The sequence below is a fragment of the Neophocaena asiaeorientalis genome, unplaced genomic scaffold (assembly GCF_003031525.2).
Source record: "Neophocaena asiaeorientalis asiaeorientalis breed wild unplaced genomic scaffold, Neophocaena_asiaeorientalis_V1.1 scaffold148, whole genome shotgun sequence".
NCBI lineage: Eukaryota > Metazoa > Chordata > Mammalia > Artiodactyla > Phocoenidae > Neophocaena > Neophocaena asiaeorientalis.
In genome coordinates this window covers 6371208-6389900 of record NW_020174050.1, presented here as the reverse complement: position 1 = coordinate 6389900, position 18693 = coordinate 6371208, and the positions used below count along the sequence as shown (strand labels likewise).

The 18693-nt window shown below is 40.9% G+C and overlaps 1 protein-coding gene across 1 annotated transcript in view; it reads right to left on the bottom strand.

The window, feature by feature from the left end:
* Positions 1-18693, bottom strand: part of FRAS1 (Fraser extracellular matrix complex subunit 1) — a 441423-nt gene that overhangs the window by 38598 nt on the left and 384132 nt on the right. The window contains exons 55-61 of the mRNA XM_024754112.1: positions 17901-18147; positions 16308-16652; positions 14615-14775; positions 13909-14056; positions 6980-7185; positions 3472-3628; positions 565-765 (exon numbers count right to left, since the gene is read on the bottom strand). Coding sequence (XP_024609880.1) covers positions 565-765; positions 3472-3628; positions 6980-7185; positions 13909-14056; positions 14615-14775; positions 16308-16652; positions 17901-18147 — 1465 coding nt within the window. The remainder of the gene's footprint in view (positions 1-564; positions 766-3471; positions 3629-6979; positions 7186-13908; positions 14057-14614; positions 14776-16307; positions 16653-17900; positions 18148-18693) is intronic.

The window sequence follows — 18693 nt, the reverse complement described above, 5'->3', positions numbered from 1 at the left end:
CTCTGTCTCATTACTTCCATTAAATAAATATATCAGACAGTTAAACAGCTGGTTGTGACCTGAATCCCATCCTTCTTCCCTGACTCATCTTCATAGCATCTCCTAGTAGATGTCAAACCACTTGAGCATGGAGATGGTGCCTTCTGGGTTTAGTAATCCCCGAGGGGCCCAGCACAGTGGTTTGTACCAATGTTTGCTGAATGACAAACATTCAAAAATATACAAAAAATCATGTATATTTAAAAAAAATCAAGGTCCCCCCTTGCTCAACCAAATCATAGGCTAACGACAGCAGCAACAAAAAATCCTTTTGAATGAGCCAAAATGCCTAGGATGTTCTGAAGTGAAGCATTTCTTTGGCCTTTTTCTTTCTTTACCATGCTATTTTTACTAATTAGAAAATTTAAAGACTCCCACAATCTCAAATGTGTGCTTAATAAGTACTTCATGCTGTTGGAAATACTGTTTCTGTCTTTCATTTTTCTGCTCGTTCCTTTCTTCAAATATAAGATATCTGCCTCGCTCTTAAGTAAAACCTACAGGTTGGGATTGGCATTCAATTACCAGGACTGAACTTTAAGATTCGGCTCTTTGGGTAATAATCCACACCAGACTGGGCCGACCCGTCCCGTGTGCTACAGCGAATCTTGGACGTCCTGTTCTGATCCCCTCTGCGGACCACCTTGATGTTCAGAATGGCCGTGGCATCCGGCCCTGAGGGTTCCCGGACTTGGTATGCAGCTTCTTCAAACTCAATGGTGGGAGCTTAAGGAAACAAGGTTAGGAAAACAAGAGCAAGTTGGAAAAGTGACAAAGAATTCCACCTCCCATGAAAACACCTTCTAATGACAAGAGGGAATTTTTCACATTAGTTAACAATACAAAGGCAAAACAGCTTGCAGCCAATAATATCAATCAGTATTTACCCCTAAGCAATACTTTGGAAAAAGGAATTTATCTGTGATTCTGCAGGAGTTGTTTCTCACATATTTCTTATTAAAAACAATATAGTGGGAGAAATATTTTTAAGCAGTTTGAAATGCATGATGTCCAAGTTTCCATCTAGGCATTATAGCTCACAGCGTGTTTTTAAATCTGCACAATTTATCAAGGGACAGAGACACAGTTAAGCCCTTGATAAATATCTATTGACTGATTCTATGAACCAACTCCTTTTCATTTATGAGATATGGATTTCATTTATATACTGCTTAAATGTACCAAATGTCTCTCTCATCTCTGATCTTTTTTTTTTTTTTCGTGGTTCGTGGGTCTCTCACTGTTGTGGCCTCTCCCGTTGCGGAGCACAGGCTTCGGACGCGCAGGCTCAGCGGCCATGGCTCACGGGCCCAGCCGCTCTGTGGCATGTGGGATGTTCCCGGACCGGGGCACGAACCCATGTCCCCTGCATGGGCAGGTGGACTCTCAACCACTGCGCCACCAGGGAAGCCCATCTCTGATCTTTTGGATCCTCCCTCCCAGTGCTCTCAGCTCCCCAATGCTTAGCTTTTCCTAACTTCTCACAGGTTATTTAGTTAAGGATGAGTAGTTATAGTGACCGGTTACTACAACAATAATTCAGAAACCCAAGATTTCCTAACAATCTTACTTGAGGTACTATCCTCATTGCTATGAAATGATTAATTGTTGATTTTTTTTAAAAATTCAAACTATGCCTTCTTTTGTATTATATTCTCATGAGGAAGGGCAACGTGGTAGTGGTGGAGAGAGTGGGATAAGAAGATGGAAAAATTGGGAGCAATTACAAATCTTATACCATTTAAAATATAGACTCTTGCAGAAATTTCTGATGTCTCTATGTTCACTTCCCACTTTCTCTCTCAGAAAATGAGTTCTTCCTAATTGTAGAAGATATGCTTCATTTTAGACTTCACAGTTGTTACTGTGTGCACTCTTTGAAATTGAGGTATGTCACTGTAACACAGTGTGAACTTGTTACTTCTCTGAGCTTCAGTCACTGGGTTTCCTGCGTGAACAGAAGAGGTTCACTTTTTCTGTGTGAACAGGAGAGGTTCAGGATTTGAACCTGAGTCTCCTTGGGTAAAGGGCTAATTCAACTTCAAGGCTGGCTTTTTTGCTTTTTTCCCAATGTCCAAGTTAGTCCCTATTTTAATATTAGAAACCCTAAGAGTCTCACTGACTCTTGCGTAGATTCTAGAATCTGAAAAAATAAGGTTCTACATGCACTTTCGTTGCTTACAGCTGTGTAACGAAGAACGTAAATGATATAACTTTGCTGAGGTTCAATTTCTTTACCTATAATATAGGGATAATAACACCTACCTCAAGGGGCTACTGTCAGAATGAAATGAAATAGTATTATATGCTTAGAATGGTTCTTAGTATACAGTCAATATTCAATAAAAACAGCTGTTACTATTTGTAGTTTTATTGTCCATTTATTAAAATACCTATTTTAACAAAACAATTATGTCCCTATTTGAAACAGATTTTGTTTTCTTTGGTGCCTGGGTCACTCTTTGCTGACAGCTGACTAAAGAATTTAAGTTTTTTTAGGTTAGTAGGCCAAATCAATTAGAGAGAAGAAAACTGAGAAATTAGACTTTTCCAGAAAGGTGGCAGCGTTTTAAATCAGTTCATTGGACTCAACGGATTCTGATTGTATTTCCAATCCTGCTCTTGAATTGCAGTGACTTAAACATTTTTATTCTCTGTCTGTCTTAGCATCTCTGTCCTAGCGTTTAACCATACCTGCTCCCTATCTCTTGGTGATGTGGTAGAGAACAATGTGATTTAAAATACTGGAGCTCTGTAGACGGTGATCATTTGCTGCCAATATTTTATATAGATTGAAATGAAATAGTATTATATGCTTAGAATGGTTCTTAGTATACAGTCAATATTCAATAAAAACAGCTGTTACTATTTGTAGTTTTATTGTCCATTTATTAAAATACCTATTTTAACAAAACAATTATGTCCCTATTTGAAACAGATTTTGTTTTCTTTGGTGCCTGGGTCACTCTTTGCTGACAGCTGACTAAAGAATTTAAGTTTTTTTAGGTTAGTAGGCCAAATCAATTAGAGAGAAGAAAACTGAGAAATTGACTTTTCCAGAAAGGTGGCAGCATCTCAAATCAGTTCATTGGACTCAACGGATTCTGATTGTATTTCCAATCCTGCTCTTGAATTGCAGTGACTTAAACATTTTTATTCTCTGTCTGTCTTAGCATCTCTGTCCTAGCGTTTAACCATACCTGCTCCCTATCTCTTGGTGATGTGGTAGAGAACAATGTGATTTAAAATACTGGAGCTCTGTAGACGGTGATCATTTGCTGCCAATATTTTATATAGATACTCTAAGACTGTTATCAGTAGACACTTGTATAGTGCTTTCATTTTTCAAAACACCTGTAATTATGTTATTGGTGAAACATCCGTTCATGTCCCATCAACCTAAGAGTAACTAAAGGCAATTTCTTCCATTACCATCTTCATCATTGGATATGGTGATGGTGGCCATGTTATTCTTTCCAACTCTGGCTCCACTCCAGTGGTTCCCAAGAGGATGGCCAAGGTAGACCCTGAACTGTTCCTCAGGCTCAAACACGGAGTCATCGTGGATATAGACGGTACAGTTCTTCATCTAGAGCCAAGGGCACAGGAAAGAGTAAAATTTGCAGTGAGATATCAATAATTGGCTTGGCTTTCCCTAGAAAATGATTTTCCTTCTTTGTAGCATCAAAAAGTCAACACAGATTCCAAAATGTCCCAACTGTTTCATTTATAAAATAGAATGTTAACAGTTCATGCCTGAGTGGACCTACCCATATGTGGAGACTTGTATTAAACATTCCAAACGATTTTGAATTATTGGTCATACGTTATGAAAAACAACAAAATGAATCACTAAAAAGCATCTGTAGAACATCTGTGTGCTTTCCCACATTTTGCCTGGGCTCATCTGTACCTTTGTACATGTTATGATAGGTAGATTTCTGATGGTGAGGGTGTAACATATGGATTAGACTTCCTGGAGAGTTGAATGATATTCCTTTTCCCTTGTGAAAATTGAAGACTCGTATAAGGAACTCAGAAAGCCTTCCTGTTAGGATAAAGACACCTTTAAAAGCTACAGAACTCTCAAATGTGTTGCCGAATGGTGGCTCATCTGAAAACTGAGAACTGAATGTCTGAGAACACAATCTAAATCCCTGTTGGATGAAAAGAAATCAAGCGCTTCCCAAACTGAATATTCTCTACTGAGGACTTGTCTTCTTGGCAAAACGTAAAATAAGGTCACAACATTTTATTTATTTATTTATTTTTTGCGGTACGCGGGCCTCTCACCATTGTGGCCTCTCCCGCTGCGGAGCACAGGCTCCGGACGCACAGGCTCAACGGCCATGGCTCACGGGCCCAGCCGCTCCGTGGCATGTGGGATCTTCCCCGACCGGGGCACGAACCCGTGTCCCCTGCATCGGCAGGCAGACTCTCAACCACTGCATCACCAGGGAAGCCCAGGTCACAACATTTTAGATAACAGAGCAGCCTCGATTGTAGAGTCATGTGATATGAAGTGTGATTACTTTTAGTTTACCACTTTAAATTCATTATACTACCATATTGCAAAGGATATGTGGATATAGAGGTTTCACTGTCATACTTCCTAAGTCATACTAAATGGAGGGAGAATATCTCTGTGAACATTTACCTGTGGCTTGCTGACCGGGTTTTAAGTCCCTGAAGAATGTTCCCCTTTTTATCCCTACCACATCTTTCTTACAATAAGAATTTCTTTACGGAAAGCATGAATCTAGTATCGACTCTTCGGTATATCTTAAAAAATAAGACATTCTAACTTGTCTGAATGACAAGTTCCAAAGACATATTGCTTAGGATGACAAAGAAGATGAAGATTCCAAAATGTGCTTACGAATGAGAGATTGCTATGTGGGTAACATCTAGACTATTAAGCTGTATTTTCTTTATAATTTTATTTAACTACAAACTGACTCTTGGATAGGCAGAGAATCCTCTTCTGAACTTAAAACAAATACAGACATGCAGACTCAAAGCTGGAGATTGTATTTATAGTATTTATATGTGTTTTAAACACGTATTTCCACCTGCCACCAGTAAAATTCCCATAAAATACATAACTAAGACAGGGCTTTTATGAGTCATGAAGGTGTGAAAGACTTGAGTCTCAAGGACGCTATCGATTTTTTAAAAAAATTTTTTTGGTGGTAAAGAATGGAGGGAGAATCTCGGGTGACCTGGGATGTATAAAGTCTTTTTATGCTAAACTTCAAAAGAACTAATCATAAGGCAAAAATTTCACACGTTTGCTTATATCAAAACAAAGATTTCTGTTCAACTAAGAACACCAAGGGCAAAGGTAATAGATGAGTGACAGAGAAAGGCACTATGTTTACGATATCTAAAACATCTAAACACCGGCAAGGATTAATGTTACTATTTAGGATTATTAATATTAAGATCAATATCTAGAATATACAAGGAAGCACTGCAAATCAGTAAGAAAATGACAGCAATACAATAAAATAAGGAACAAAGGATAAAAATAATAGATTTTCATAAGAGAAACTCAATGAACTAACAAGCATATAAAATGGTATTAGAGAAATGCAAATTAAAATGAGATATAACTTTATACATACCAGATTAGTAAACATTAAAAGATGAGTAATTGAAAAAGTGTTGAAGAGTATGTAGGGTTTTAGCAGCACTCATGTACTGCTAGTGACACTTTGGAATGTATTCTGATATTATTTTTTCAAATTAAGTACTTTCATGCCCTGTGGTCCAGAAATTTTGCTGCTGAGTTTTTATCCAAAGAAATCCCCCCTCGGGTGTGTAAGTGGACATATAGGAGGATTTGCACTGCAGCACTGTTAGTGGTGGCAGCATGATAGGAGGTGACTGGGCACTAAAACTGAGGGTCTTCACTGTCTATTGCTGAGAGTGAATGGGTAAAAGGTAGTAAATGCACATCATGAAATGCTAGGCAACAGTTTGAAGCAACAGATTAGATAGACACATAAATGACATGCACAGGTACTAAAACAGATTGCTGAGTAAATGCAGAAAACATTCGAAAAAGATATGACACAGTAGCAGTTTTAGAAATAAAAATTATATACATAAAGAACCAGACATTTTTTAAGAACAAATAGAAAATAAGAGAGATACACATTAAGTACAATCGATTGATTACCTCTGAGGTGGGGAAGGGAATATGGCTGTAGAGTAGGGGTAAAATGAAATGAATAAATCAACAAAATAAAGAGAAGGGCCTTGAACTGACCAATGGGGACTGCATGCCTTGAAACAAGGGGTACAACTGACTCAATCATCTGAAACTGAGATCCAAAAATGGAGAAATATGATTCTCATTCAATATATGCTTTGGATATATTGCAACCTGGAGGTTGCAAGCTTTGAGTCTGATGCAGCCACACTTAGTGACCAGAGTTTCTCAGGAATTCTTGTGTCCGTATGTATCATTTTTCATTATATTGCCAAGAGAATACTCCACTGTCTTGAATGTGCTCAGCTGAACAGGTGTTCAGTGCTGTACTATTGGTCCTATGCCAGAACGTGTGTTGCCCTGGGACAGCGGCCCAGGTATTAGAGAACTGTCTCCTCCTTCTCCAGATAACATTAGTGGAGTGTGTTCATCTCCCATGTAGGTTCAAATTAAGAGGAGTCCCCAGTCATTTGATTCTGCTAAATTCCAAAAATGTTCTACATCATCTAAATATCCCAGCTCAGCCAATGACATAGGTATTTGGTCATAAATGGGAGACAAAGAAGACAACCACACAGAAGAGATGACATTATTAAAAGAATGAACGGTTAATTAGAAACTTCCTAGGATGTTCAGAATTTGTCTAAATTACTTCACTATGGACAAATAAAAGCATCAGGGAAGGAGGGAATCCCATTCTTCAGCCACCAGGAATCCACTTACTTTCTCCCCTTTGAGAAATGTAATCCGTGAAGAGTCTGTGTTTCTTCTGTCCTCAAAGTCCTCCATGACCTGAGCTGAATGGCCCTGAGTATAGCACCTCACTGAAGACTCGTAGCTCAGGTCCCCACTCCGAATGATGGGTACGTGTAGGACACCCTCCTTCTCCTTCACTAGGAGCAAATCCTTGGCAAACTGCATGCTGGGCACTGGGTGAGCAGAAGGAAAGACGGAGGCATCGTTAGTGGGATGCTGAGGGAGCTGGCTGCCACTTGGCAGGACTGGCAGCCAGTTGGCAGGACGGCTCCACTAAGGGCCACCAGAGGCCGATAAACTACAAGCAGTCAGCAGATTTCAAGGCCTGGCTGCTACTCTCAGGACAAGGGAACTGCTTCCGCTGTGAGTACAGTTCCAGCAAAATAGAACAAATCAAGTTCGCACCAGTTTCTGCTCAGCTTCTTTCTTACAACAGTCACCATCTCAATACAGACAGGCGATGCAAATAAAGAAATGGGCCACGTGGAAAATCCTGATAGAGACCTGAAGACCCAGAAAAGTTCATGTTCCTTCTAAGGCTACCAAAAGAAAAACAGCAGTGCAAGGCTGATGAGAAACGGCCACTCACATTGGTCCTGGGCCAGGAAGACAAAAGGGAAGAGCAGGGACATCGGTAAAGAGGAAGGAGCAGGTCATGTTTAAAGGGAGTTTTGCCCCTCAGCTTCGTTCTTTTGTTGGCAGGTCTTCCTATTTTCAAACAAAATCAGAGATCTGCATTTTTGTGTCATAGCTCCTCAATTTTAAAATAGCAGGCAATTAAAACAGTAAAAAGAGATTCCATACAGGCCCAAACTATTGGAGCCAAACAAAACACATCCATAAGCTGAATTTGGCCAGTGGGCCCCAGTCTGTGACTACTGCTGTGGGGTTACCTCGTCTTTAACAACTCACATGGCCTCATCTGACTTTAGGGAAGGACCGTAGCCAAATGGTGGTTAAAAACGAGGGCTCTGGAATAAGCGCGTCTGAATTTCCATCCCAGCCCTGCTACTTATTAGCGGAATGACACAGGGCAAGTTACTGAGATTTTCCGAGCCTTGGGCTTTTTTAGATACGTAAATTGGAAATGTTAATATCTAACTTGTAAAATTATTGGGAGGATTGAATTGAATGAGATTAGGTATGCATGGTGTTCAATACAGGATCTGGCAAACAGCAGGCACTCAAATTTGGGTAGAAATTATTTTATTATGGTTTGTATTGCCCCCTATCTCCAGGCTTCTCAATATAATGGATCATGTTTCTATGTGTGCAGACATATAAATAAAAATTGGAATGATTCAAGTATAAAAAAATAATAATGGATCAGTGTTTCTTCCTTTCTTTCTACAAGGCTTTAAGTAATATTCTGCATTAAGACATGTCCCCTTTCGAGACCAACATTTTGTTGAGTGCTGGTTATTATTTTCTTAATGGACAATACAAAGAAGTATTCCATCCAGTCATATGTCAAATTAGTGTTTGGGGCTGCAGGAAGCTGACCTATTTCCTGGCTACGTACATCCTGGATGTGCCCTGCCCAACCTGAAAGGAAGGAACAGAAGGGGTGAGCACCAAGCTCTCTGCAAGTCAATATGTAGAAAGCTCTCTTTGCCTCCAGCTTGTCCACTGCTCAGAACTGTTGGCATTAGCAAATATAAAACAAATCCATTATCTGAGCTAAGCCTAACAGTTACCATTTATCACTAAAGAAAAACCCAGAAGATACCTCTAAAAAGAAGATGAGTGACTTTGGCATCAGGTCCTGCACGTTACTCATTTGGGGCTCTTTCCATCCAGTGCCATTAAGAGGTGGGTGGGAATGACATGACCTTGCATGAGGACAAGAAGGAAGCTTGTTGCCAGGTAAAAAGCAACACAAGCAAGAAAGCTTTTCTACTCATGGCAGATTTTATCTAATGCTTTGGGTTGATTTTTCTTGCTGGTCTGACAGGCATCAAGTTGGAGGTGAGTTAAAAGCTAAGTGGTAATGTTTGGGTTTTGTCATGTATTAATCAACCCCAGATTCCTCTTGAGATGTAAAAGACTCCTTTCCCTCTATTTAACATGTATTAACCTTTACTCCTATGCCTATTTTTTCTCCTCTGCCTTGCTGTTTAAAAAAAAAAAAAAAAAAGGAAAAGAAAAGAAAAGAAAGCAGTGGGTGAACACCCCTCATGATTGCCTTCTGGGAAAAATCCCTGCTTTTAAGGAGCCTCCAGTTCAGTGGGAGACAAGCGGAGCCAATGGACAGGCAATGGGTGGGTTTGGAGACATTTATCTGCAGGGGGTTATGGCATACAAAGGGCCCAGCCCGGGTCAGGCATTGTGTTAAGGGCTTCCATACACATAATTTCTCATCCTCTTGACAACCCTGCAAGGCACTGCAGTCTCTACAGGAAGTAGGGGTGCTGTCCGTGGGGTGTCATTTCTGCCTGACTGCAGAACCCCTTCGCTTTCCACATGGATGAGGTATATGAATGGGAAATGGAAACCACTCTGTGAAGGCTTATGGGCTCGCAGTGGGTATCATGCACTATTGTCAACACCTCTCTGAGAAAATCAATTTGTAGTTATCTTCTTATTTGTGTAAGTCTTGTGTTTTGAAATAGATTTCAGGACTCTGCTCTATACTACTTGGTAACCCCAGTGCTGGGCACCAGTCTTAGGCATGGAAACTGTCAACCAACGCTGTTCCCCGCTAATCTTCTTAGTAACTGACAAAGTGAGTGCAGACACCAACTGCCTGGAATGCAGTGGCCTCTTTATGGGTGATGGTTAAGTCTGAGATTTAGGAAAAAGCCCGGCTCTGGTTCTTTGAGTTAATGAGTAGGCGGGACACAGCTACATACATACACAGGGATGCGGTGCGGCAGCGGCTGCAAGGCCTTTCTTGCCTTGCTCAGCAGCCTTCAGGGCAACACCAAAGTCTAATTCCAGGTATCAGAGCAGAAGACAAAGGTAAAAACAGAAAATGTTCTGAGACGAGCTACTTAGATGATTTAAGGGCCTGAAATCGGCCCGGTGGAGTAAGATAAAAGGAGCTGAGGTCACTTTGAAAGGCTGGAAGCTGACTCTATAAGGATCTTGAGTGACATTAAGCATTGTTACATAGAGCGGCAGTGGCCAGCTAAAACTGCAAAATGAAAAGTCAGCATGGTAGAGCATAAAACCAGAAGGCTGGACTCGCACAGAATAGACCTGGGCTTTAACTCTCACTCCCTCACCTCCCCTCTGTGTGATCTTAAGTTATTTAACCTCAATTTCACAAGTTGGAGAGGGTTAGAGGTAAAGTAATTAGAGATCTTTCTACCCTAGAATGTGCACCTTGAAGGCACTCAACGAAAGCCAGCAGTTACTGGGAAGGATAACCAACAGAGATAATTGGTGAACACTGCAATGGGTTACTGAAATAGATTTGCAGATTTCTTTCTCTGTGATAAAGATCTTGAATGAATATATATTGTTGTAGTTTTCCTGAAAGGTGATATTTTATTTAACATATTCATTTTCTAAGTTTGCAACCCTAATGCCCGTCAGTAGAATGCAAGGATAATCTAAATGGAATCTTCTATGTTGATCAGAGTGCAATGAAGTTTGTGTGTGTTACTGGACTCCCACTGGCAAGTGTGTCAAATTACAGGTGCATCAGGAAGAAAAGAAATGAACATGTAATAAAATCTACTACGTGCCAGGTACTATGGTAGGTATTTTCACATATTTTAACTAATTTAATCCTTACAACAATCTTATCGGTATATCATTGTTTATAGATGAACAAAATGAGGCTCAGTAACCTTAGCCACTGAGCAAGGAAGTGGTGGGCGGGGATTATATTTCAGGATTTCTGACTTTCCATTCACGTTCCACTTCATCAGAAGGGAATTAACTATCCTTTCATGTAAAAGAATAAGAAGCCTTTCCAAGAATAAAAAGAATAAATGAATCTCCCTTTTTCTTCTTTTTCAACTTCTTTAAGGAAAAAAAAGTCCCACATATTCTCCAACTTCACCAAATAGAACCTAGTGCAAAGAGTATGAACTTGGAGCCAAAAGTCCTAGAATGCACGCTGGTTCCTCCATTTACTAGACTTTGGGTGTATGTTTACTTCCCTGATTCTCAGTCTCCTTATCCAAAAAATAGAAATAAGAGTAAAACGATGGGATTATGAGAAAATGAGATAATGTTTAATTGATGACTCTGTAAACTCTGAGGTAACATTCAACATAAAACAGTCTAATTGTTATTATCTTGTTCATGGTTAAAAAGTTACCATTTTGTGAATCATAAACTAAATATAAAACTTAGAACTACGAAACTTCCAGAAGTGAACATAGGAGAAAATCTTTGTAACCTTGGCTTAGGCAAAGATTTCTTACATACAACACCGAAAGCACAATCTGTAATAGAAATATCGATAAATGGGAACACTTAAAAGTAAAAAATGCTTGCTCTTCAAAAGACGTTGTTAAGAGAACAAAAAACAAGCAACAGATTGGGATAAAATATTTGCAAAAAACCAAATCTTTGTCCAGAATCTACAGCAATGCAGTAATAGAGGAGAAAACCCAACTTAAAAAATAGGGAAAATATTTGAACAATACTCTGTCAAAAAAGATATATGGATGGCAAGTAATCACCTGAAAAGAGAGCAATGTCATTAGTCGGTTCACTACACACCTACTGGAATAACTAAAAAGCCCCACAAAAACCTGATGTGGTTCTCATACAACGCTGGAGGTAATGCAAAGTAGTTACAACCATTCTGGAAAACAGGCTGGCTCTTTCTAATAATGTTAGACGAACACTTACCCATAGGACCCAGCAATCCCACTCCTAAGTACTGACTCCAGAGAAATGAAAACCTATATTCACACCAGTAACTACTCAGCAATAAAGGGAATGAACCACTCATATTTGCAATAACATGGAAGACTCTCAAATGCAGTGTTCTAAGTGAAAGAAGCGAGATTCAAGGTGCTACCTATTACATGATTCCATTTCTATGACATTCTGGAAATGGCAAAACTTCAGGGACAGAAAACAGCTCAACAGTTGCCAGAGCTTGGGATGGGGAGAGGTTGACTACAAAGGGACACGAGAGAATTCTGTAGGATGCTGGAACTGTTCAACATCTTGATCGTGGTGGTGGGTGAATTTTAACTTACGTAAGTTAGACCTCAATAAACCTACGTCTAAAATAACATACTACTTTGGATATATGCAAATGTATAACAAAAAAACTGGTTAAAATAGTTGTCCTCAGGGAGGGGAGCTGGAGGGTTTGGAGCCAGGGGTAGAAGGAAGACAATTTTCATAGTACACCTTTTTTGCTGTTTGCTCTTTTTACTACATAAACGGATAGGTTATTTAAAAACAAAAAATTAAAGATCGCCCTGCTGGGCTGCCAGTTCCTTCTCTGGTGACTCTCTAGTCACTGAAGAGTTTAATCATGGATTCTATATTCATCACCGGGGATGCTGACGAGGGTCCTCCTGCTTGAGGTGAAAGTTGAACTTGATCTTCTCCACCCAACTCTAGAATCTGACAATTCCAGATTTCATCAGTTCTTCCCCAGAAGAACTGGGGAAGTCCTTTTCTGTTCATCCTCTTGTTGCTTAGGTCAGCTCTTCAGTGGGGACTCACATTTTTGTACAGGTACTTGTGTCTATTCATTCCTGCACATCACCCATAAGACGGCCAGTATTAGTTTCCTCAAACAAAAGTCACACCACTCCTCTGCTCAGAAGCATCTGCTGCTCCCCTTTACCTCCAAATTCCTGACATTGGAACATAAGACCTCTTAGAACTTGTCTCCACCCTGTCTTTCCATTTCATTTTCTTCCATTCACCTCCTGCCAGGCTCAAAGCAAAAGTAAGCATCTCACTGTTCTCCAGATATGTGTCTTTCAAAATTTTATACCTTATGTATACTATAGCTCTCCATTTAACAAAGCTTTATTTTATTATCCATTAGATAAACTAACTCTTACCACACCTGAAGACTCTGTTTAAATATCACCTCCTTTGTGAAATCTTCTATGATTCTTGCACGCATAGTTACCGTTCAGTCCCCTCTGCCCCTACACTACTGGATTTATCACACTATTAAGTCATTTATCATAATATTTTATTTCTTTTCTGTCTAAGGCTCTGATCCCCTAACTAGACCTTGAGCTTCTTGAAGACACAACTCAACCAGGCATACCTGGTTGCACTTCACTTTGCAGATACTATGTTTTTTACAAATTGAAGATTTGTGGCAACCCTGCCTTGAACAAGCCTATCAGAGCCAATTTTCCAACCGCATTTGCTCACTTTGTGTCTCTGTGTTACAGGTTGGTAATTCTCCCAATATATCAAACTTTTTCATTATTATTGTATCTGTTACGGTGATTGTGATCAGTGATCTTTGATGTTACTACTGCACAAAGATTATGATTTGCTGAAGGCTCAGATGACGATTAGCATTTTTTAGCAACAAAATGTTTTAAATGAGGTATGTACATTGTTTTTTAGACATAATGCTATTGCACACTTAATAGACTACAGTATAATGTAAACTTTTATATACACTGGGAAACTAACAAATTCATCTGACTTGCTTTATTGCGATGATCACTTTAATGTGGTGGCCTGGAACTGAACCTGGAATATCTCTAAAGTATGCCGTACATCTTTTTGTGCCTAGCAGATGCCAGAAACAGGAATGATTGTTTCTGTCCCATATTTCTATGTGAAAGTGTACATGTGCATGTACTCACGTACACACACACACACGCACACACATATTTCTTGAATGAAAATGTGAATGAGTTCCAATGTCATATACATGGATGTTAAGGAAAAAATAGAAATCTTGCCTGAACCACCAGCTGGCATCCCCAATCTCTTACCGTCCTGGAATGTGTCATTAATTGCAATGACAGCCTGGAAGGGTTTGGTCAGTTCGGCCCCTTGTGCTGAGCTGAGGAAAACCACAAATGTCTCCAGCCCTTCAATCACAGGATATTGAGTGTCATCCAAGATGGTCAAGGTGCAATACTAGAAGAGAAATCGGGATGTTAACTAGACTTACTGTGGTGTTCGTTTCACAATATATACAAACATTGAATCATTATGTTGTACACCTGAATCTAATATAATGTTATATGTCAATTATACCTTTAATTTTTAAAAAATTAAAAATTTCTTCTAATTAAAAAAGAGAGGGAAAATCAAAGCAAATCTTAAAGGATGCTCACCAACCAGCACTCATTTGCCTTTGGGAGATTAGGGCAAAGGTGACAATTTGCCTTTCTTCGGTGGTCTTAAAGTAAATTTTTTAAACCCATGAAATGATCATCTCTGTATCACATACCGTAGGTGTTTTGTTTCTAGATATTTGCATCGATCTAGTGCAGTTTCTATCCTAAATCCATGGTGCTGGATATTAGATGCTGAAAATGTCACTTGGAGAGTTTGTCGAAGATCTCTCTAAGTGTTTTTGAAGAACGGGAAGATCATAATATTTCGGTATTTTATAGTCCTCCAGAGAGTTTGGAGAACAGACTAAAGACAACATGATCAGACCCATCTGGCTTTTGACCTCTGTATGCGCACCTGCTCAGTGACACCTGGCCCAAAGTCCACCTTCCTAGAGCTGGGAACGTAGTCTACTCCAGGTGTGGCGGAAGCTGGGTCCGAGGGCCGCGTTGCACACCAGACAGACGTGAGGGTGGAAAGGTCAGTCCCGTGGCGGATAACTGGGATCTTCACCGTGCCTGAATTGAGAGTCATACATTTCAGTGGTCAACCCGGAACCAGAAAATGGGTGCGGTTTTCAGAACGACGTCCTCCCTCACAGCAGCGGCAGCTTCAGCCTGCTCGCTTGCCTAGTCCCCCTTCAGTGACGTTCCTGTGCTCCCTCCGAGGGAGGTTGAGAGGCGTCACCATCCTGCTTTGTACTGACATTAAGATCGAGAGCAGACCTGAAGGAGGTCCTCAGGGAGGTGGTGCTGGAGAGACTGCCCTTAGGGGAAAGTGGTTTTGTGGTTTCAAGGAGGAGATTGTTCACAGGAGAAGAACAATGGACCGAGGAGAGGTGGGTCCACTGAAAAACATCTCAAGTCTATTTAGGGAGAAGAAACTCAGAGACTAGGGCCTCAGGGACGAGCTAGAAAATAACCAGTTAAGGAAAAACCAGCTAGGGGACTCTATGGAGCCTGGAGCTGAATGTTCCTAATTAAATGTTCCTAACTGGGTGATTTTCCTATTTTATCTGAGTGGTGCACATATCATTACTTAAACCATACGTGCTTATTGCTTATCTTAGGAAGAAGCGCATCTTCTGGTCGCTGTGACAACATACTTTGTAGGGTCCTAATGATACATGACTAAATTTCTAGCTGTTTTCACAATCAAGGTCAGAGAAAAGCTACATGACAAGCCCATCACTCATATTTTTCCAGCCAATAAGCTGAGAGGTGACAAGCAGTCATGGCTGGGCATTTGGTGTACGGGAAAGGAAACGTGGTATAATAGAAAGGTCTGGGTTCTAATCCAGCTCTGTCATATTAGCTGGTCTTTGATGATTTATTTAATCTCTCTGGGACTCCATTTGCTTTTATATATAAATGAGAATGAATGGAATGCACATGGCATGGTGGCTGGCATTCAGTAAGTGTTCCAAAATATTAGTTTTTACTATCCCTTAGAATTTCACTTTCAAAGAGATGCAAGGTCTTGATCAGGGGGCTCAGATCAGCAGACACTCAGCACATCCGCTGCCTCTTTTGCAGGATGTCTGACAGCAGCATGCAGAAGACTTTGAGATCTTTGTGGAGCCCAAAGAGGGAAGAGGCCTGGGTGGAAGAAATCTGCCCACTGCCTGCCTTGGGCTGTTATATGAACGAGAAAGTTCCATCTGTTAAGACACTGAAACTTTGCATTTATTTGTTTTGGCAGCTAGCAGTACACGAAATAATTTACCTCCATCCTCAACAGGTCACATTTCCCTCCTTCACAAGCCAAAATGCTTAGCACCACGCCCTCCCTCTGGACCACAGAGGTCAGCCAGTGAACTCTAAGCCAGATCCCTCCCTGCCATCAGTAACCAGAGCAAGACAAGTGGATGGAACTCCCTATTCTTCACTACCTTCCATTCTTGGTCTTGATGCCTAGTAGTACCTGCCTCAGACTGACAACCGTGTCACTGAGGAATGGCATCCTAAGGGCATTCTCAAAACTAAGAGGAAATTGTTCAAGGAAGGGATCAGGGGATGGATGAGGGAACCCCAGAGACGCTTTCCATTACCTGCATCCTCGCTGACAGTAAAAGCCGTGTTGCCCAGGGACACAGTAGAGGCATCATTGGGACCGGTAATGAGCACCTTGGCCGACGCCACACTTCCGATGCGGGCGTTACCGGAAGCATCTGCCAGGGCAATCTCAAACTCTTCTTCCTCTTCATACTCGCTGTCATCGATGAGCATGACATCGCAGGTGGACACGGTGACACCACGTCCGAATATCACGCGACTCTCAGCAGACATCCCTCTCGATTTAAAATCAGAGCCCGATTCTAGAGCATACAGGCTACTTCCCATAGCTGACTTAGGCACCGTGTAGCAAACTGCAGATACAATGCTGCTTGAATCCCCTGAAATACAAACGGCAAGAAAACCAAAGCATTTGAATGAGCACTTCTCAGATTTTGAAATCTCTGGTAATTTGACAGGCTTGATCCTCTCTGACATATTCCATATTCTGTTCAAACTCTGACATGAAACCTTCCTGCTTTGCAGTTTCTTAAGCCTGTGGTATAAACCACTTGAGGATCTAATGTACCCCAGATACTTCACCAAACAACTTGAAATGGATTTCCTATTCTGTGAATTTTGTGCTCTGTTAATTCACAAGACTCATTGCCCACCATCTAAGACCACAGCGGGTGGAGAGATAAGAGACATATTTGGTACTTTAAGCAGCAAAGTAATTGTGTCCTGAAGGTAGTGCTATGAGCACAGTTCACTGCCTTTCTGAATAAACTTCTGCACTTTAATTCCCAGGGAGAAATAAGCTTGTTTGAAAAGAGGAAGACAAAACACAATAAACCCCAGCTCCCTGAACAAACGACTTTACTTATCAGTGTTGCCACTTCCCTGGGTGACAGCCTGTTTGGGCTTGGCTGGCTGGCCCAGAGCAATCAACGGGGCTTGCTTGTAATCCGAGGGGCATTGCCAAGGGTTGGTGCTCTCTGCAGTGTCCGTCACACTAACACACAGTCAGCAGATGCAACACAATACCCGACGTCATCACTTACAGTCATGTTGTGGCTTTGAATGGGGATTTAATTTCCAGGTGTTTTATAAAGTCTCAATATTGCACAATCATAAATCCATACAATCTTTGTTTTGATTATCCACCCCTGCAGAATTGCCCTTTATTTCTCACACACAGTTTATTTCTCATCTGAGCTCTACGTGGGACACTCACGTAGGAAAACCTTTAAACACATTTTCTGTCTTCTGAGAACTAAGAGAGGAAGCCAGTTCTTACAAATTGTAACTACCCTCCTTGACCAAGGCTACTAAATATTTATGGATTGGGTGATTGATTAAAAATCCCAGGTTCATGAGTCATTTGCAAAGCCAAATATAACTCGTCTTTTGGTCCCATTTAAGAATGAATGGGAGCACTAACAACCTGAACTGAGATGAGAAGCCTTCTGATAGTACTCACTGTAGGTAGGATAGTTATTAGGATTTCTGGAGATTTAAATGAGTTAATACACATGAAGTACTTCCAGGTATGAGTTAATATGGAACCTGAGCACATGGCACATAAAAGACACTCAATAAATGTTAGCTATTATTATAGCTTCTTGTCACCTTTGGCACCAACAGACCTTTTCTTTCAATAGGTGCAAATAGAAAGCCAGCGCTCTCGTTGACCCGGTAGGTCTTCTTATCAAACTCTAATGTGGGCTCGTCCTCAGTGTCATTGATAATGACCTTCGCCTGGGTGAACTCCCCCAGTAGGGCATATGCTGGCATGCTGAGCTCCACAGTGAAACTCTCGATGTTCTCAAACACGTCGTCATCGTTGATGACGATGGTGCAGGACTTGGTGTCCTCTCGCTCATCAAATTGCACCTGTCACAAAGGAAACAAGGAGTTAAGCTGTGCCTCAGATTTCCCTGCTCCACACTCCCCAAGAGCATCACGGGAAGAGAGGACCCAAGTCCAGTGGGCAAAGCACTGAATGAAATAGCTGGTTCTTCTAGCCCCTACTTCCTGCTATATCACCTCTTCCCATTCTTCCTCCGTACGCTGGGGCTGATTTACTGTATAGGGACGTGGAGGGCAAAGATGTCTCCCACCACGTGGTGACTGTAGAAAAACATATAGATAACTCTTTGTATTCTGTCTTATTAACTCACTTGGGATAGCACGAGTCATTTGATTACTCAGTTCCCCTTCTATTTGTGGCAAGTTTAACTGGAAAGATCTTTGAGCCTGGAGTGTGCAGTTCTGGCCTCAAGTCCTGGTTCTGTTACTTCCAAGCTAGGTTAGGCTATGAAACTTTACAAACATCAGATTCCTCATCGGTTAAATAATAATAATATACCTATTTCACATACTTACTGGCGGGACTAGATGAGACAATGTAGAATGAAGGCACTCAGTATATTTTAAAGC